This window comes from Zeugodacus cucurbitae, chromosome 3 (assembly GCF_028554725.1).
Source record: "Zeugodacus cucurbitae isolate PBARC_wt_2022May chromosome 3, idZeuCucr1.2, whole genome shotgun sequence".
NCBI classification, from domain to species: Eukaryota; Metazoa; Arthropoda; class Insecta; order Diptera; family Tephritidae; genus Zeugodacus; species Zeugodacus cucurbitae.
Genome location: NC_071668.1, coordinates 13,722,548 through 13,743,217, shown reverse-complemented (window position 1 = coordinate 13,743,217; position 20,670 = coordinate 13,722,548). Strand labels below are relative to the sequence as shown.

At 37.1% G+C, this 20,670-nt stretch overlaps 4 protein-coding genes across 7 annotated transcripts in view; 2 read left to right on the top strand and 2 right to left on the bottom strand.

The window, feature by feature from the left end:
- Nucleotides 1-1,604: 1,604 nt before the first annotated feature.
- Dars2_1 (aspartate--tRNA ligase, mitochondrial) lies at nt 1,605-6,796 on the bottom strand. 2 transcript variants are annotated; one of them, XM_011195178.3, is made up of 12 exons: nt 6,616-6,796; nt 6,255-6,384; nt 5,915-6,185; nt 5,627-5,856; nt 5,303-5,555; nt 5,058-5,236; nt 4,896-4,985; nt 4,236-4,837; nt 3,547-4,024; nt 3,293-3,472; nt 3,096-3,224; nt 1,605-2,898 (listed from the first exon to the last, which is right to left on the bottom strand). In XM_011195178.3, the coding sequence occupies exons 3-12, from the start codon at nt 6,180-6,182 to the stop codon at nt 2,020-2,022; spliced, it is 3,288 nt and encodes a 1,095-aa protein (XP_011193480.2). In that variant the 5' UTR covers nt 6,183-6,185; nt 6,255-6,384; nt 6,616-6,796; the 3' UTR covers nt 1,605-2,019. The 2 variants fall into 2 exon arrangements, with proteins under 2 accessions (XP_011193480.2, XP_011193479.2); XM_011195177.3 differs by lacking the exon at nt 6,616-6,796 and having other exon boundaries at nt 6,255-6,512.
- Nucleotides 6,797-7,856: 1,060 nt separating this feature from the next.
- The window catches only part of Dgat1_0 (diacylglycerol O-acyltransferase 1), a 30,614-nt gene continuing 17,800 nt past the window's right edge, over nt 7,857-20,670 (bottom strand). For all 3 annotated transcript variants that reach the window (XM_054228049.1, XM_011195184.3, XM_011195185.3), the window contains exons 2-11: nt 17,796-18,153; nt 16,113-16,241; nt 15,862-15,956; nt 15,625-15,677; nt 9,298-9,406; nt 9,092-9,241; nt 8,717-9,024; nt 8,482-8,648; nt 8,306-8,411; nt 7,857-8,233 (exon numbers count right to left, since the gene is read on the bottom strand). In XM_054228049.1, coding sequence (XP_054084024.1) covers nt 7,997-8,233; nt 8,306-8,411; nt 8,482-8,648; nt 8,717-9,024; nt 9,092-9,241; nt 9,298-9,406; nt 15,625-15,677; nt 15,862-15,956; nt 16,113-16,241; nt 17,796-18,097 — 1,656 coding nt within the window. In that variant the 5' untranslated portion in view covers nt 18,098-18,153 and the 3' untranslated portion in view covers nt 7,857-7,996. The remainder of the gene's footprint in view (nt 8,234-8,305; nt 8,412-8,481; nt 8,649-8,716; nt 9,025-9,091; nt 9,242-9,297; nt 9,407-15,624; nt 15,678-15,861; nt 15,957-16,112; nt 16,242-17,795; nt 18,154-20,670) is intronic.
- Cas_0 (exportin-2) lies at nt 9,928-13,545 on the top strand. The gene is made up of 8 exons (XM_011195183.3): nt 9,928-10,181; nt 10,246-10,397; nt 10,468-11,175; nt 11,234-11,717; nt 11,776-12,078; nt 12,147-12,303; nt 12,376-12,676; nt 12,739-13,545. The coding sequence occupies exons 1-8, from the start codon at nt 10,097-10,099 to the stop codon at nt 13,465-13,467; spliced, it is 2,919 nt and encodes a 972-aa protein (XP_011193485.1). The 5' UTR covers nt 9,928-10,096; the 3' UTR covers nt 13,468-13,545.
- LOC105219202 (trans-1,2-dihydrobenzene-1,2-diol dehydrogenase) overlaps nt 14,241-20,670 on the top strand; it is a 66,450-nt gene continuing 60,020 nt past the window's right edge. The window contains exon 1 of the mRNA XM_011195182.3: nt 14,241-14,506. Coding sequence (XP_011193484.2) covers nt 14,425-14,506 — 82 coding nt within the window. The 5' untranslated portion in view covers nt 14,241-14,424. The remainder of the gene's footprint in view (nt 14,507-20,670) is intronic.

Sequence of the window (20,670 nt, the reverse complement as noted above, 5' to 3'; positions counted from 1 at the left end):
TTGGATTTATGTGAATGCGTAAGGGGTTAGAGAAAGATTAAATGGTGCCTGAGAAGTTTGACATAGCATTTATTTCAGGAATTTGTACTTGAAAAGTAATTTTAGTATTGTTGTAATTAGTTTTTATGATTTCCCGTATAAAATCGATTCCATTTGGTTTTAGATCCCGAAAGAATATTATGTGATATCTTTGAGACAGGTTTGGGATAATTTTTTTGAAGACTTAAGAGATTTGTTATGGCAATTTAACCTACTTATATCGAATAACTTAATGAGATCTTAGTAACTTTGTGGATTCGCGATGTTTGGACCACAGGGAGTAGATTTTTTTAAATGTTGACGAGTTCGGACTTTACGAAGGACTCAAAACTATAGTCGGAATAGTGAACAAATCGAAAAAACTCATGGTATGTATTCGCATATTGTTTAAAAGCGACGAGATTTCTGGAAACCAAACAATGGAAACATTTTTTTTTTGACTCCAATAACAAAGTCAGCCTAGAAATCCAACGCAGAATCACTCTTGCCAACAGGTGCTACTTTGGACTGAGTAGACAATTGAAAAGCAAAGTCCTCTCTCGACGAACCAAAATCAAACTCTACAAGTCGCTCATTATTCCCGTCCTGATTCATGGTGCAGAAGCGTGGACGATGACGACATGGTCCTCAACTACGCAGCCCCAATATGGTCGCCTGGATGCAGCAGGACGCAGATGGTGAAGCTTCAGACCTGTCAAAATACTGCTCTCCGGACAGCTACAGGTTGCCTCTTGATGTCTCCGGCCGAGCACCTTCACAATGAGGCCTGTATGCTACCTGTTAGCATAACGTAATGCTTACCAAACAGTTTCTGTTGGGATGCTTTCGCAACAATCATCCCTGCAGTCACCTACTGGAAGCCGAGACGCCTCCCAGAGTCATCAAGAGTACCTTTCTAGAAATACGTCACCGACCTCAAAGACTATAGCGACAGCACTTCAGATGCGACAAACTATAAAAAAGCACTGAACGTCATTCACAGAGGAGCTATTAACACCTTCATTGATCACCTCCCTGTGAATGCCGTACTTGGAGAAAAAACACCCTCCTCGCAGACACAGAGCTCGAATTGCCTCGCGATGTGACCCTTGCGCAACTTCGTTCTGGATACTGTAGCAGACTAAACTCCTACTTATCCAGACTAGACGCTGACATACTCAACATAAATCCTGCATGCAGAGTCCCCGCATGACATTAACCACCTCTTTGCATGCCGCCTTTACCCTACTCATCCAACACCCCTTTGGTCCGACCCTATCGAAACAGCTCGTTTCCAGGGCCTAACGTTAGATGACTTCGATGACAATTAGGCTAGGCTTGTCGATTCAGGTAGGCCTAAGTAACCGTTACAACAACAACAACGACATGAAGACGTCTTCACTAGTGAGAGACAGATGAGAATTATCCATTCTTAAAGACAGCCGAGGCTATGTCACTGTACAATAACTGCCAAACAGCCTGTATTTCCACAAAATTATTTGGGATAACGTTTTTTGTCCCTACAACAACAACAATAATTGATTTTCCCAAATTCTGATAACCTCAAAAACATTTTAAAATTCTCATTTTTGCTTTTTGGTGTAGTTTCTTTATTTTTATTGTTATCCGTTTTCTTAATTTTAAACGAATCTTTTGTTCAATAAATCAATCCATTGTGAAATTGTGTGAGAATTGAAAATTTTTGGAATAATGACCCATAAATATAAACAATTAATTAAACGTTCACCTGCAATACCGTTAAAATTCTTAATACATATGCATACAGTTATATGGTGAAATATTAGGCCGCCAATGACTTTGATCTTTTTCAGAGGATAATATAGCAGGATTTGTTTTTGTTTTAGTAAATAATTAATATACGTATATATATATAAATAATGTGTAGATAAAACTATACATAACGGCATGATGCACGCTAGAGAAACTCATACATATGCATATGCATCTTTTTGTTAGTTAAAAGTTAGCGCCCTGAAAGCTTTACTTCTTAATTGCCGCTGCAACGCCACGTTTGGGCTTCGTGGCTGATTTAGTGGCAACGGCGGGTTTGGGTGTAGCAGGAGCTGCGACTTGTTGACTATTATTTGGGGATTCAGGCGGCTCACTTTTAAGCGACTTTTGTGACGCCGACTTCTCAGCATCCACTGGCGTCACTTCTTCAACACGCTCAACCGCTGGCTTCACATCTTCACTGTCAACCAACATGCCATCGCTGTGCGGTTCCGGTGACGGTGTCGCGCGTACAGCATCGGGATCATCATCTTCGATATCATGCTCGGTCGATTTGCTTGTACCCTCCAACACGGCCAAATGGTAGAGCGCCTTCTCCTCATCGGAAATGGGCACGGGTGCATTCGAGAGCGGATCGCGACCGTTCAACGATTTCGGGAATGCAATAACATCACGCATTGAACGCGCACGGCAGATAATGGCAATTAGACGATCAAGTCCCAGTGCAATGCCACCGTGGGGCGGACAACCCGACTCCAGGGCGTTCAACAAATGATTCAAATGCTCATGTGGTATTTTAAGAATTTGTTCAAGTACGAAATGTTGCATATCACGATCGTGTATACGTATTGAACCGCCACCGATTTCTTGACCATTCAATACCAAGTCGTAAGCTTGTGAGCGCACATTTTCCAATTGATCATCTTTGGCGTTCATGAAGACCTCCATATCGTCGGGGTGTGGTGCGGTGAACGGATGATGCACACTCTCCAATTGATTGGTCTCTTCATTGCGGGCAAACATCGGAAAATCGACGACCCAAAGGAATTTATTCTCTTTAGACACACGATTCAGATTCTCCGAAAGGAAATTATGATAGTCGAGACGTATGCGACCCAAAAGTGCTTGCTGTTGAGAGAGAGTGAGAGAGAGAAAGAGAGTGAGGGAGAAAGAGATAGAGAGAGTGAGAAAAAGAGAGAGATGGACAAAGAGAGAGAGAGAGAGAGTGAGAAAAAGAGAGAGATGGACAAAGAGAGAGAGAGAGAGAGAGTGATTCAATATTAGTGATTTTAATATAATTTAATACCATGCAAGGCAAGACTTACAGTTTCACGCTTTTCGCCAATACCGAGGAACAGCAGATCATTTTCTTCCAAATCGAATTTCTCAATCAGCTCCTGCGCGACATCATCACCCAATAATTTCGTTAAACGCTCGAGCACGTCCTTATATTGCTGTTGGCGGAGAAAAAGAGACAGTTTATATTATATTACGAAAGTAGAGTCAGTGTGAGAGTACTTACCATAAATTTGCGTACAAATAGTGTACCGTCAAATTCCTTGCTGAGACTCTCGTAATGTTTACGTGCAGTTGAGTTCCACACGGCCTCAGTACCGCGCACAACAATGGCATAAGCACCCAAATTATTGAACTTCTCGTCGAAAGTCTTATTTTTCTCAATTATATTTGTAACATTTTGCAACTGGAATTTTTGAGTTGAGCGAAAATATTTTTCAGTATAAATTTGTTTAAATGTTCGCACAATCCGATACTCACTGTGTAGCCGAAACGTATATCTGGCTTATCAGTGCCATACTTCTCCATGGCCTCCTCGTAAGTGATGCGTCGGAAGGGCGTCTGTAGGCCACGCTTTGGCCACGAATAACGCAACAGCTCTTCGATCAAATTCATAACATCTTCGCGTGTTGTGAACGACAACTCGATATCGAGTTGTGTAAACTCCGGCTGACGATCCGGACGCGTGGCCTCGTCACGATAGCAACGTGCCACTTGGAAGTAACGATCAATGGCGCCAGCCATTAACATTTGCTTGAACTGTTGCGGACTCTGCACGAGTGAATAGAAGTGTCCGGGCTTGCGTGTGGGCACAACGAACTCTTGTGCGCCACCGGGTGTACGACGGAAGAGTGTGGGCGTCTCCACTTCGACGAAACCCAAAAAGTTGATCAAATATTCACGCATACGCATGATGATGGCCGAACGCATGCGTAGATTATGCTGCATATCGGTGAATCTGCAAGAAATTAAAAAAATGCATATTAAAAAAAAAATATTTCAAAAAATTAAAAAAAAAAAAAAATATTTTAATTTAAAAAAAAATACTTCAAAAAATATATTAAAAAAATATATATATTTTAAAAAATAAAAAAAAATATTTCATAAAATATATTAAAAAAAAATATAAATTTTAAAAATATTAAATATTATTTAATAATGTACGTCACCTCAAGTCAATGTAGCGATGTGTCAAACGTAAACGTTCACCGGCACGATTGTGACGTCGCACCTCAAATGGCAAATTCTTTTTAGCCGCATTAAGCACTTCCACACTGCCGGCTTCCACCTCAATTTGTCCGGTCTTCATATTTGAGTTGACTGTGGCCGCTGGTCGTGGTATAACCGTACCCTCGACACGTATAATGGACTCTAACGAGAAGCCGTCGGCATATTTCTCTAAACCTTTAGCTTTCGACGTGATCAGCACTTGCGTTTCGCCGTAACCATCACGTAATATAAAGAATTTGCCCATACGTTGATACTCCAACCAGCCACAAATGGTCACCTTCTCATTGACATTATCTATGCTCAATTCACCGCATGTATGCGTACGTCCGGAGAATTTATTCAAATCGGCTATTTTCGACTTGTCACCGTCAATGCTACCCACCGTGACATTGCCGTTATTCGTTGCATCTTCTGCCTCCAAATCATCAATTGACATTTTTTGCAACTTCTCTTTGTTTTTAATTGGGCCCTCGTAAGGGTCATCGGGATTTAGGATCTTGAGTGTATCCACCAATATCTCTACTTCGCCGGTGTCATATTTCTAAATGGAAATTAAATTATCTATTATGTAATACATGAAAATTAGCTTACACACATACCAAATTGATATTGGCACGCGGTCTTCCCAAAACTTTGCCTGTGACCAATACTGTTGTGCCTTCTGGTGCGCTGAGGCAAGTCTCTTGCAGCTGTTATGTACCAAAAATTACAAGAAAACATAAAATTTTATAAAAAAAAATATTTTTTTAAATATTGCCTACCGTTTGGTCCTCAACTATTATTTGTGTCATGCCGTAGCCATCTTTCAGCTGTAAAAATTTCGATGATTTCGGTTGTGGTATCCAGCCGACTAGTGTCACATTCTTACCTATATCGTCGCGTCGCAAATCGTTGCAAGTAAAATCACGATTTTCAAAATACTTCAGTATATTATCACTCTCTGTAGATTAAAAAAAAAGGTGATGTATTACAAACGTAACGTAAAAACGTAACATCCATCACTTACTAGCTATCTTGTACTCAGTGCTTGTGATACCACAACTATTCTGTTTCACCATTGTGCTATAAGTGCGCTTATTGCCCATACTTTTCACACCAGTTGGAAATTCAATATTTACAATTTCTTGCACTTCCACTTCGATTTCACCGGTCGGCATAGTTTGATTGCATGAATTTTTTGGGCGTCGGTTCACCACGCCAGTTATGGTTAACGTTGTGTTTTCCGGCATATTCTGCATGCGGCGTGCTATGCGCGGATACTGTAGACAAACAAAAGCATATTTATTAATATAGAGATTATACAAAAGATATTTTCACGCAGTCTACATACCTTATCTTCCAAAATAACCAATTGTGATGCACCACCATTGCGCTCGCGTAATTCCACAAAACGTGATACACGCTTTTTAACAAGTCGTCCCGTTAACTCGACCAGCATACCGCAATGATTGGCGCGCAGCTCACCGCATGGCATGCGTGCTGGTGGTGGTGGTGGCGGATTCATATTAAAATTACTCGCCATTGCGTTCATCAACTGCATGAGATCATTAGGTACTTGTCCTATGGAGAAAACAACAATTCAGCACTTTTCAAATTATTACATCACAACCGTACTTACTATTAAAGGGATTTACATCGTTGTTGCCGCAATAATCATTATAACCGCCACGATAGTTGCCATTATAGCCGCCATCACCACCGCTACCGCTGTTATTGAAGCCTACATTTCCGCCATAACCACTGCCGCCATAACCGCCTCCATTGTTTCCATAACCACCGCCACCTCCACCATAACCGCCTCCGCCTCCGCCGCCGCCGCCATAGCCACCACCACCACTATATCGTCCACCGCCACTTCCAGTACTGACACGATTGCGACCGCTCATTAACTGCAATTAAATGAATAATTTCAATTCGAAAAATTCGGGTACTACACTGAAACCAAATTAGGCACTTACGTGATTTACCGGTTCTGCTGCTGTTACTGCCGCTTCAGTTTTTTTTATTAGCGCAGTCGACTTTGCTGCTATTGTCTCGAGTGCTGTAACTCTGTTCAAGTAACTGATTTGCTGACTACGCCACAAACTCCTGGAAATCAAAAGCATTTTTCTTACATAAACGACGAAATTTATAACAAAACAATTGAAATGTCTTCAGTAATACGTTCCCCAATCACATGGGGAGTAACTAAATATCAGTCAGCGCGATAAAAATGCACACACACGCATAATCTATGCGCTGCATAACGAAAGTGGGATGCAAAAGAGAAATGAAAAAATAAGCAGCACAATACAAACGTCGGCGTCAACGTAGACGTACCTTTTTTTGCAATTTAAACACAATTTTAGCGCAAAGTTCTCTTGCTATTATAAACACTACACGATTACAATGTTTACAACTTTAATAATATATGAAATTATTAAGAAGTTGCACAATAAAAGCGTTTACTATCAGCAAATAGCGGATAAATTAAGGGCACAACAGCGGATACTGAAAAATCGCACAGACAGACCAAACGACGAATACACGAAACGAAACAGAACTGCAGTGAACGACGTTTGCTTGAACAGTGTTGCCAATATCATTTAAATTCTTTTGATTTCTGGTTCCGAACTGGGCATTCGACGGATATAATGCTAAATTTAATTAATTTATTAAATTATCTCCGCTTTGATTTTGATTAATTATTTGTTGTAGCGTTTGTATATTAAGGTGCTTAAGCTGGAGCCGTAAATTATGGGTATATCCATATAGTTTTACTATTAGTACGGCAATGAGAAGTATTTTTGTTCAATAATTTTGATACAACAGCTGCTTTGACCCGTGCGATTTATTCCGTGCAGCTATCGTTCGGAAATCACATCACTAATACCGAAAATAGTTTTTGTCAGCACTAACAACTGTCAAAAATGTATTCAGTCATTAAATATATACGCCGTTTCCTGTTTTTTTAATTAAATTAAATTAGTTGAAATACAAGTTGCACATGCATAAATCTATACATTTAAACACTAAATGGATATATTCAGACTTTCCAAAATGTGTGTATATATATTAAAGTGCCTTTGCGAGAATGTATTAATAATATGCGAAGAAAACGCTATTGCATACAGACCAGTTGGTAGTGGTGTGTCTTGAAAGAGTCATTCCGAAAAGCAAAAATATAAAATAAAACAAAACATTTTAAGTATACATATATATACTATATATGCATATTTATCACTCTTCAATTTTATATTTTATTTTAATGTGTTTTTTTTTATTTACAAAACTTAATTCAACACTATTATGTATGTATGTACTTTATTTTAAAGCATGCAGTTTAACTTAACAATCAAATATTTCTTTAAATGCAAAACAATTCATTTTATGTCTAAAAGTCTATCAAATAACGCTAAAATGTGTTTCAAAGTCGTTGCCATTTTCAAATTTCTTATTTTCTTTGACGAAAATTTGACAAATGTTTTTTATAAACATAACTGCTTATATAATTATTTATTTTTTTTTTTGTTTTTGTTTTTTATAAAAATAGCAAATAATAATAACAATTTGCCAACAAATAATTTAGCATTTTGCTTATTAAAGCATAGTCTGTCTTTGCCTTGTGCTACCACTCTCCACAATTTACTTGCATTACATTCTAAGTACACGTTTCTATTAGCTTTCCATATTTGAATTAAAAATATTAAAACTATAATATCTAGCCTTCATTGTAAACGGTGCTATTCAACGCATCGTGATAGTGCGTCACAACGTAGTCGTGGTAGTACATCATTATACACAGTGGTTGTCCCAATATTATCGATGCCCAAACAATAATATTACCCATGCGTGGACCCATTTTACGTTCAATAGATTTTGATATCGCCGACAGCGGTATCTGACCCATCATGCCGAGGAAAGCCCATATTTTGTGGGTTTGTAGTGGTATGGATACCTGAGACAAGAGAAATAGACCAAAAAATATATTTAATAATTTAGAAAAAAATCGCTTAAAGCATTGCCATACCAAGTATTCGTGGAAGAATGCGCTTATGAGGAAAACGATAGTGGACGCTTGAGCGGATGAGTAACCCATCTTAACTACTGGTACATACAGATGTCTTACACACCACCTAAACGAGATATATGATCGGTTAGAAATTAAAAAAAAATGTGTAAAGTTGAGTATTTTCTTTGCGTTACCTGTGCACCGGCATATTCCATGTGCGCCAGAATGTATCAATATTGTTTGCATTCCACCAATCACAGTAGAAATTGCGATCGGCGAAATGTAATAATTCGCCAACGGCATTCAAAAATGAATGGAACAGCAAGTAGAAGAAGCACAACCAAACCAAGTGATTAGGTAGCTGTAGAATAAGAGACAATAAGTAAGTGAATCTTGCATTTGGCATTTATTTAAACTTGTTTAACTCACCGCCAACTTGAGCAGCCTTTCGGTGGCCAAACCAACTTCCATATTGGAGAAGGGTATAAGTGAATTGCGCACTGATGGTATAATCCATTGTTGAAATAGCGCCATAATAACATTAAAACCGAAGAGCACTTCCAGCAGACGCTTCAACAGGAAACGCTTGCGTACACGTGTAGTTCTGGGGAAGTTTAGCTCGTAACATAATGTAGGTGCAAGTAGAAAGTAGAATAAGTCTTTATAGCATAAATTGTCTGGATATTGAACCAATTTCGGTATGTCCTCATCGATTTCATCACCCAAGTAACCATTTTCTGTAATTTAAAGATAAATATAAAGTTAGTGTAGCAACTCTAAACTAAACAAATGCTAGACACTTACGCAATTCAGCCACTGTTATACTGGGACGCCTCTCACGCGGATTGTACTGCTTAAGGTAGTAGGTTTGCCGACACCACATATTTGTCTGCACGTAACTCCATAGCTTCAGAAATAGTATGGAGTAAATAAAGCATACAAAGGAACCGCCAACTAGGAGTAACATATTTTTTAGTGATTTATTTTTAAATTGTTTGATAATTTCTTACTTAAACTGAATGCTTCACCCTTTAGGTGAATTATGACCACCGGCAAGAAAATGACCAATATTATGTTGGTTACTTGCACGAACATTCCAAAGGTTTCTGAGAGGATTTCCTGCAAAGAAAATAATATATAAAGTGAATTACATTTTAAATTTTAATTATTTTTAATATATACATTAGTTAGTGTTAATATAGAAGCTTTTATAAAATAATTATTGTTTATTGAAAATGTTAAACGAAGTTTTAAAATTCTATTTCCTGTAACTTGTTTTCTAGGGATGTGTATATAAAGAGAAGGAAGTCGATATCTTGAAGAATTTTATAAAACAATTTTTACTGTGTTGAAATACTATTTGGTGTATAATTTATATTATTACTATTTATTTAAATATTTTTTGCGAAATTTAAATAAAAATAACAAAATTTTCGTGCTTATAGTGATTAATGTGATATGAAAAGCCTGTGGTTTATACACAGTGCACACAACTGGTAGCTGTCAGTTTTAACATTTTGCAGCACAATCGCAGCCAACTTCATATGCGGTCACACACAAAGGCGAATATGCGTACAAAGCGAAATCGTAGAGCAACGGTTTTCATTTCACATTCTATCGCGCGTTTTGCACACTTCTGCTTATTCGTTTGCGGTTCGTTGCTGATTGTGTGATTTGCAAATTTCATCACTCGTATATATTCTAATTGTCTGTGACTAAGTGAAATCTAAAGGAATTTATATAAAATATAAAGTCTTTTTAAGTATACTCATAGTTGTAAAGTGTATTCAGTAATTATATAAAAAAGATATGGAAATTAATGAGACGAATTTGCAACAGTTAGGCGGCTATTTGCAGCAGACGCTCAGCCCTGATCCCAATGTGCGGCGACCAGGTGTGCAAATTTTGAAGCAAGTAATATTGAAATGAAATATTTATTGCTAAATTTTCGGTTACAGCGGAAAAATTATTGGAATCAATTGAAGTGCAACGTAATTATGCTGTACTGCTGTTGAATCTCATCGATAAGCAAGAGGTGGATATGACAATACGTATTGCCGGCGCAATTGCATTCAAGAACTACGTGAAACGTAATTGGGCAGCACATGAAGTAAGTAGCTGCGGCACAAAACACGTTGCGTATTTTAAATTTTAATCTCTTTCCTCTTATTGGATTGCAGGATACAGACGGACCAGACAAAATACATCAAGACGATCGCAATACGATTAAAACACTCATTGTTACGCTTATGTTACGTTCGCCTTCGGCATTGCAAAAACAACTTAGCGATGCTGTGAGCATAATTGGCAAGCATGATTTTCCCAAGAAATGGCCACAGCTTATCGATGAGATGGTGGAAAAGTTTGCCACGGGCGATTTTAATGTGATTAACGGTGTTTTGCAAACAGCGCATTCACTGTTTAAACGCTATCGTTATGAGTTCAAATCTCAAAGTTTATGGGAAGAAATCAAATTGGTCTTGGACCGCATGGCGAAACCATTGACTGATTTATTGCTTGCCACTATGCAATTGACTAAAGTGCATGAGAACAATACAGAGGCGCTGAAAGTTATTTATGGTTCTTTAGTGTTGGTGTGTAAAGTATTTTTCTCACTGAACTCACAAGATTTACCCGAGTTCTTTGAGGATAATATGCCAACGTGGATGAAGTCATTCCATGAGTTGCTCACAGTCGATGTTCCGTGTTTGCACACGGGCGAAGATGAGGACGCCGGTGTTTTAGAACACTTGCGCTCACAAATCTGTGAGAATATTGGTTTATATGCGCAGAAATACGATGAAGAGTTCGGTTCGTATATGGAAACCTTCGTGACAGCTGTTTGGGAATTGCTTGTGAAGACGGGCAATCAAACCAAATATGATGCGGTATGTATTTGAGATTTTTAATTAAAATAAAAAAAGAAATATTTAAATTTGTTTTCAGCTCGTCTCAAATGCTTTGCAATTTTTGTCGGTTGTCGCTGAGCGCAATCATTATCGCAAAATATTTGAAAATCCCGAAATACTCGCGAATATCTGTGAGAAAGTGGTTATACCAAATTTGGACTTTCGTCAATCGGACGAAGAGCTGTTTGAGGATAGCCCCGAAGAGTATATACGCCGTGATATAGAAGGCTCTGATATCGATACACGGCGGCGTGCCGCCTGTGACCTTGTCAAAACCTTGAGCCAGAATTTTGAGGCGAAAATATTTGCCATCTTTGGACAATATTTAGAAATACTCTTGGCGAAATATAAAGAGAATCCAGCAGCTAATTGGCGTGCCAAGGACACCGCCATCTATTTGGTCACTTCGTTGGCATCACGTGGCGGCACACAGAAACATGGCATAACACACATCTCCGAATTGGTGCCGCTACCACAATTTTGCGCGCAGCACATCATACCCGAGTTGGAGCGTCCGAATAGTGAGTATAATATTAGTGATTTTGAATTGTGCTAATACTCCTTATATATTCCTTGCAGTCAATGAGTTGCCTGTTTTGAAATCGGCCGCCATCAAATTTGTCATGGTATTCCGCAGTATTTTGGGTCCACAAACACTACTCGCTTGCATTCCACACTTGATACGTCATCTGCCGGCAGAAAGCGTTGTGGTGCACAGTTATGCCGCCTGCGCCATTGAGAAAATACTGGTGATGCGCGATAGCAATCAGCAACCGTTGATTACGGCACAACATTTAGCGCCATTCACAAATGATTTGCTCACCGGCCTCTTCGGCACATTGTCGCTGCCCGGCTCCAATGAAAATGAATATGTGATGAAAGGTTTGTATGCGTATGTCTATTGTGTGTGTTTGTGAGTATTCTAAGTGAATTGTTATCTTAATTTACAGCCATTATGCGCAGTTTCTCCACACTGCAAGAGGCAACCATGCCATATATGGCTGTTGCTTTGCCGCGTCTTACGGAAATTCTCACTTTGGTAGCGAAGAATCCATCGCGTCCACATTTCAATCACTATCTCTTCGAGACGCTCTCTTTGGCTGTAAAGTGAGTGGCAAATTATAAGTTTTTTTTTTATTTATATTATAAATATATTTTCTTTTTTTACTTTTCTGACAGAATTGTTTGCAAATCGGAGCCTGCAGCTGTTAGTTCCTTTGAAGAAGCACTATTCCCGGTCTTTCAGGGCATTTTACAGCAGGATATTTTGGAATTTATGCCTTATGTTTTCCAAATGCTTTCGTTGTTGTTGGAAATACGCGAGGGTAGCGGCTCCATACCCGAACCGTATTGGGCGCTCTTCCCGTGTTTGTTAGTGCCGGCATTGTGGGATCGCCCCGGCAATGTTACGCCACTTATACGTCTAATAACGGCATTTATCAAGCAAGGCTCAGCACAGATCGTAGCTTTGGCCAAATTGGTAAATGATTTGCATTGATTTTAATATTTAGAATAATATTTAACACATCTTTCTCTTTACAGAATGCCGTTTTGGGTGTATTCCAGAAAATGATCGCCTCCAAATCGAACGATCACGAGGGTTTCTATCTCATGCAGAATTTACTCGCCTACTATCCTACCGCCGAGCTGCAGCCGAATATGCGTCAGATATTCGCTTTGCTCTTCCAGCGTTTATCACTCTCGAAGACTACTAAATATCTGCGCGGCATTATAGTTTTTCTCTGCTACTATACCGCCAAAATGAGCGCAACCGCTTTGGTGGAACTAATCGATCAAATACAGGCGAATATGTTCGGCATGGTTATCGATCGTGTCTTCATACCGGACATGGCGAAGGTCACATCGGAGATGGATCGCAAGATCGTTGCAGTGGGTATGGCTAAAATACTCACAGAATGCCCGGCCATGTTGGCACCACCCTACGTGCAACGTTGGTCCGCCCTGTTGCAGGCATTAGTCGAACTCTTCGAGTTGCCACCCGATCAGACCACCCTGGATGGCGATCATTTTGTCGAGGTCGACGATGCGCCCGGCTATCAGGCGGCTTTCTCACAACTCAGCTATGCGCAGCCGAAATCACAAGATTTTCTCGCTGACATAACGGACGGCCGCAAGTACTTAGCCGAGTCGCTGGCCAAGTTGGCGCAAACACGTCCGGGCGAAGTGCCCACGCTGATCGGCGCCATTGGCGAAAATCACAAGCAGGCTTTGCAAAAGTACTGCGATCAGGCTGGTGTGCGCATAGTTTAGTGGCGTTAATTGTTACCAACTACTACTACAACAGCTAATAATCATAACAAATAAATAAATAATTCGTAATAAAGTTAAGCCAGTTTATAAACTATTAAACTTTTTATACACAACAACCAACAACAACAAACACACACGCGCATTTGTCTGTCTTTGGCGTGTAAAACGCAGACATGAATGCATTTATTGTTATAATTCATTGTTTTAAGTGTGCGAAATACTATAAATTAACACATTTATTGTCATCAAATTGTCCGTTACTTCAAATATAATTACTGCGTTAAATTTTTAAATTAAATTTAAATTGAAAAAAAAAAATAATTTTAATCGAAAATTATATAATTAAGAATTAAATTCGTTACATCACCTACGTTTCACGTCGTCTACGTTACGTTTAAACAGTTTTGCGCTTTCCAACATTTATTTTATTTATTTAAAAAATTTGAATTTTCATAATTCACTGCATTAAACTTCAGCTTTTTGACTTGCTCATGTCACTTTGACAACTTTTGAAGTTAATTATTTTTGCTTGAGCATGTTTTCAATCCAAATTTAATAACAAATAATTATAAATTTAAATAAAATAATTAAAAAAAATTTCAAAAAATCATTAAAAATTTTCAAGAAATCATTTAAAAGTTTTAAAAAATCATTAACAAGTTTTAGAAAATCATTAAAAAGTTTCAAAAAATCACAAAAACAATTTCATAAAAATAAAAAAATTTGAAAAAAAAATCACAAAATTTTTCAAAAAAATTTTCATAAAATCATAAAAGCTTTCAAAAACTTACAACATATAAAATTGGCAAAGAAAAGTGAAAGACTGAAAAATTGCAAATCAACTAATCAACAACAAATTCATAAAATCATCAAAATTCACATTCAACAATCAATGCAAGTCATTCAAGTCTAAGTCAAGTCGAAATCTTCAGTGAATCATCAATTTTGAAACAAGCAATGCATAAATTTTGGATACAAATTCTATACAAATCAAGAAATACTCTCACAAGACAATTTTCGTGCATGCATGGTGGTAAAGGTAAGTGGTTTGCCATGTACTGTATTTTTTATTATATATATTTATTGTAGAGCAGGGCGGGTATGTAGCACTAAATAAGCGATAAGAAATTCCGTATTTTTTTTTGTCTCATGAGTGCCATAAAACTATTTTGAATTTTGAACTTGTGATAACTGTAAATAATTTGCGACAAAATAGCCGAACTCAATGTCTAAAAGTTCGTCATGTTACATTCAAAGTCAAATCACAATCTTGTTAGTGTTTGGCGGTTATTTATTTCGAAAATATTTAATATTTTTCACGGTCTTTCCGGGAGTGTGTTTGCTATAGTTTGGCTTTGCGTTGACGTCTTCTGCCCTAAAGCCTATCCGAGTTATTTGCAATTCGTTAGTTACGTTTTTAAAGCAAATTCCGACACTCTGCGTCCATAAATAGACTCGGAACTTTCCGAGGTCTCACTAAAAACTCTCTTAGAGATTTAGAAGAGTTTATGGATTTCTGTATAAATTGTTTCTATTACCACCAATTCTATATCTCTATTGTCGAGATGTTGATCTACTAAGCTGAGGCTGTCGATTCGAAATGAAACTAAATACAAGGTCTAAGAACGCTATTGACCTAATTTTCGGCCTCTCTTTAAGTAGCTCTCTTGATTGGTTCGAGCGTGAAGCCTAATAGATTTTTCTCGAGAAGTCTTCGGTCCGATTTTACTAGTCTATATTCAGACACTCAATTCTTGCTATCGTTTGTGTCCAAATTTTGTGGAAGAAACTACTATTAGTTAACAGTTTTTGATCCAATAAAATTTCCGGTATTTTTCGGTTCCGGTTAAACGAGTATCTTGGACGGGGGGAAAAGTCCAAAAAGCCCGTAAAATTCGCACTAAATTGCTTCCTTGGTATTATTACTTAACAACTAAAACTAAGCTTTGTGGCAAAACTAAACTTTGGACGGTTTGAGAATAAAACAACCAAAGTTATCTGTTTATTTAAAAAAAAATTTAAATCATTTACTCTGTTTTTGTATGAATCACTGTAAGAATATGTATTTTGCGTGTCATTAAAGCCCATCTTATCACTTTATACTTTGCCCGATGTCTGAATAAATCACTAATAATTCATAGAAAATTGTTTACTCACCATGGCTAGACCCTTTTCCACCATTAGGCATATCGAGATGTGCACAAAAGAGTCTGAAAAGAAATATTTTTGGTTTCAAACTGAATTGGTATTCAGAAGAGTTCTTTATGAAAGTTGATTGGAAATTTTAGTACTTTTCTGATGTCCGAAAGACTTTTAAAAATTATACCACTATTTTTCCTCAGACTTTAGCTTATTCTCTGTTTTTATAGTTATTCTCTCGTACTTCATACTTACATAAAATCAATAAAAGCGAAGCATGACCTTCTTGTCCCTCATTTTTGCCACTCATAAAGTAATACCAGTCCAAAGGATTTATTCTGATGCCATATCTGTGAGAGTAAATGAGAAGATTCATAATTTACAAATATACGTCGAATAATATCACTTCATAAACATTCTCATATAAAAGTCCAAAAACAATTTTTTTATCGATTTATTTCGAAATGTATTTCTTCAATACACAGTTCCAGCATTTGGATACTTACTTGAGCAGGTTTTCTAAACACAATCGAAATCCGCCAATGGTTAAAAGCAGGAAACCCCAGTTAACGAGACCTGTGAAATTACTGAATCCCGAACTCCATGAAAACAGTGAATCGCGCGGGCGGTGGCAACTGAAAGGAACATAAATAAATGCAGAATATAAATATTTGAAGGTTCGTATCAACGTTTCTGACTAAATCCACTTTGGATAAAAAATTCGAAATGTAAAAGTTCTAAAGCTTTTAGAGAATTCAAGTTTTATACCGAGCTTTTTACAACTTTTAAACTTATAAATTTAAGGCTCATAATCAATTTTTTAAACGCTTTTCTCTTTCGACCAAAAATACGAAGTGTAAAAGCTCTGAATCTTTAGAAGCTTTCACTCTAGTTTGAAAGCGAGCTTTTTACAACTTTTAAGCATATATGTTTATATGTATATGCAAAGCTCATATATTCGCACATTCATAACATTTAGAGCTTTCACGAACTACTAACTAAAGGGTGATTTTTTAAGAGCTTGATAACTTTAAAAAAAAAAAAAAACGCATAAAATTTGCAAAATCTCATCGGTTCTTTATTTGAAACGTTAGATTGGTTCATGACATTTACTTTTTGAAGATAATTTCATTTAAATGTTGACCGCGGCTGCGTCTTAGGTGGTCCATTCGGAAAGTCCAATTTTGGGCAACTTTTTCGAGCATTTCGGCCGGAATAGCCCGAATTTCTTCGGAAATGTTGTCTTCCAAAGCTGGAATAGTTGCTGGCTTATTTCTGTAGACTTTAGACTTGACGTAGCCCCACAAAAAATAGTCTAAAGGCGTTAAATCGCATGATCTTGGTGGCCAACTTACGGGTCCATTTCTTGAGATGAATTGTTCTCCGAAGTTTTCCCTCAAAATGGCCATAGAATCGCGAGCTGTGTGGCATGTAGCGCCATCTTGTTGAAACCACATGTCAACCAAGTTCAGTTCTTCCATTTTTGGCAACAAAAAGTTTGTTAGCATCGAACGATAGCGATCGCCATTCACCGTAACGTTGCGTCCAACAGCATCTTTGAAAAAATACGGTCCAATGATTCCACCAGCGTACAAACCACACCAAACAGTGCATTTTTCGGGATGCATGGGCAGTTCTTGAACGGCTTCTGGTTGCTCTTCACCCCAAATGCGGCAATTTTGCTTATTTACGTAGCCATTCAACCAGAAATGAGCCTCATCGCTGAACAAAATTTGTCGATAAAAAAGCGGATTTCACATTTCGAACCGAACACTGATTTTGGTAATAAAATTCAATGATTTGCAAGCGTTGCTCGTTAGTAAGTCTATTCATGATGAAATGTCAAAGCATACTGAGCATCTTTCTCTTTGACACCATGTCTGAAATCCCACGTGATCTGTCAAATACTAATGCATGAAAATCCTAACCTCAAAAAAATCACCCGTTATAAGGCTTCGGTGTTTTACAGCTTTTACGTCTGGTCAAACTTATAGCTTTAAAGCTTATTATTCTCTTATCTCAATAAAGCTTTAAAGCTGTGTGCGTTTTAGTCGTTAAGAATAAGCTGTATTAAATTCTTACTATAAAGCTCTCATTGGTAGATAATTCAAGCTTTATCCCAAGCTTACCAGCTTTCTACTCTCTAATCTTTTTTACACCTTATGAATATTTATTACTGGTTTACTCACGGCTTATCTGGCTGCTCTTTACGTTGTTTCTCCTCTTTACTTTGTATCTCCTCGGCGCGGGTAACACTCTGCGTCCGCCGATATCGCTGTTTCTTGTCACCATTACCATTCCCATTGCCATTGTCGTCTTTGTCCAAAACTTTGCGATATTTATTCAAATCTATTGGTATGCCATTTTGATCTAACAGCGCTGAACTGGATCGTCGTTTACGCAATTCACTGAGATTGTGTTCGGTGGCGGAGGCAGAGCGTCGCAGCTTTTTTATAATGCCAATGCCGCCATTTTGCTCACGCTGCGGCATGTTTTGGCTGTTGTGGAGGGGGGGAGAGTGTTAATCACTTGAGGTAGATTTTTAGTCTGGAAAGAGGAGAAAATCAATATGTAATTTAGTATTTTGGAGAATTTGAAGAGCGACGATTAAAGCTTTTCGTACGTTGGAGACTATTTTATAGGCGAGATTTCATTTTCTGAAACCCAAAGCTATTTAGATAAGGAATGAGCTTAAGAGCTTTAACTGAACGTTTACTCCAGCAGTTTACACTCTTTTTTTGTGTGCTTTTGGAAATGACCCAAAGAGCTTTCGCTAAACTTTCACTTAGTTTACGCAGTTTGTCATACTTTCAGAGCTTTTGAGAATAAGGTAAAAAGCTTCAACTGAACTTTTACCTTAATCTCTTTACATTCTCTTTTGTGAGCTTTTGGGAAAGAGCTTAAGAGCTTTAACCTTATGCAGCTTTTTATGCCTTCTGAACTTTTGAGTTTTTTGTTTCAAATTATTGCCAAATTGTGGTTCAAGTGGTATATAAGTTAATATTTTTATGAGAGTCTTCTGCAATGTCACATTTTAATTTCCATTAAGCTTTGTTATTTTGAAATGCATAACGGGAGATTAGCGATAAGATAACCATCGGTTAACTTTATCAATAACTCTTTTAATGCGTTCCGAAATAAACAAAGTTGTATACTCTAGTAAGATATACTATTGTATAAAATAAACAGAAAAACAAAATAATAAAAATATTTTCATTTTTCGAATTTAATCAATTTTATAAATTACTGATTAGATTTGATATTGATAATGCGCGTTCATGGAACACAGTTATTTATATAGACTCTTGGAGACATTTTGCTTTCATTCTCAATTCTGTTGCATAACTTTTTTTGCCCAATTCATTTATATTTTTATTGCTTACTAGCAGACCCGGCCACACGTTTTTGTGGCTAAGGTATACATTAAATTAAGTTGGTCCTATCTTGGCTTCCGCGACGATATTGATTACTGGAAGTTGATTTATGTTACGCAGCATGATGACAACTCACACTACTTTTAATTGCAAAGTGAGTGTTGATAGTTCAGGCAATTTTAAATAGTTTGGGATAATTGACTACGTCATCCTGGTTTGTAGCTGTGTCAACTCTCTTGGACCGAAATTCTAAATTGTCGCATTAAGATCATCGATATATATGATGATTTTCTATTGGACGTTATGCCGAGTATATAGGTCAAATTGTGTGTTATCTTAATAAAATTACATCAATAAATTGCGAGAGTATAAAATATTCGGTTGGACCCGAACTTAGCCTTTCCTTATTTGTTACAAATTGTTTTGGGCTATCGACACAACCTTATACAATTGAACAATAACAAAAATGTTTTAACAAAGCAACAATGATAACCTTCAAAATATTATTTTTTTGTTTTCTCTTTTTATATTTTTCTTGGCAACTCGAATTAAATTCTCTTATTATTATCTTCCTCGCAATTTTTCCATATTTACTCACTTTCTAATCTTTTTATGGCCTTCAACGAATATTTCAAGACTAAAATTAGCCAGATCGGTTTGGCCGTTCTCGTTTTTTTGCGACACAAACGGAACAGCAATTCATTTTTATATTATATTATTGTCAAGCGACAATTTTTTTAACGCGAGTGATCTTAACCCCCTCCCGTACCCCCGTGCCCGAGTGACGCCTACAACTCTACATAGCGGCATAGTTAGCCGCCGAGCGGCTTTTCAAAATTTTTAACTCGTGATATCTTTTGAATGGAATGTCAGAATCTAATAATTCAAAAAGTTATATAAAGGTTTTGAAGCGATCTTAAATAATAAATCATTATTACTAAGGTACAAATAAAGAGCCTTTTCAAGTAGTGGTATTTTAATTAATTTTTTTTATATAAAATCGCTTATTGTGACAGAACTATAATAGTTAGAGATATGATGTCGCGACGTTTTTTGTAGATAATGTTAAGTTCTACAAAATTGTAGTACATCACTTTGTTATATCTTCTTTCGCTGCATTCGCGATTAAAGAAAGCTTTTTGGTATTTGTTTTGTATTATCGGAGTTTTGGTAAGGAACCCTATTTTTTTTTAAATTAAATATAGCCTATGTCACTCAGGGATAGTATAGCTTTCCAACGGTGAAAGAATTTTTCAAATCGGTTCAGTAGTTTCGGAGCCTATTCGAGACAAACAAACAAAAAAACAAACCTTTCCTCTTTATAATATTAAGTATAAGTATAGATAATGATGAATTGCCAATTAAATGCAATTCATTTCTATTTTGATTAACCGCAATTTATTATCAAATAATAATGAAATCAATACTTTTTATCGCTCACACACCCACACGTACTCCCAATGTATATTATTACTTGATTTCATTTAACCACAATTAATTGTGTCAGTTTCATTTCATATCGCATATCACTCGAAATTTTTCTGTTTTGGAATGCAATTCTCCACTGACGTCATGAGTATTCGATACGCTTCAGGTAATTGCAGTTTTTATTGCATTTGAGAGTGTGTTTTTGGTAGCTTTTTTCAAACATTGCAGGCTTGGTGACTTACACATTTTTTATGTTTTAATG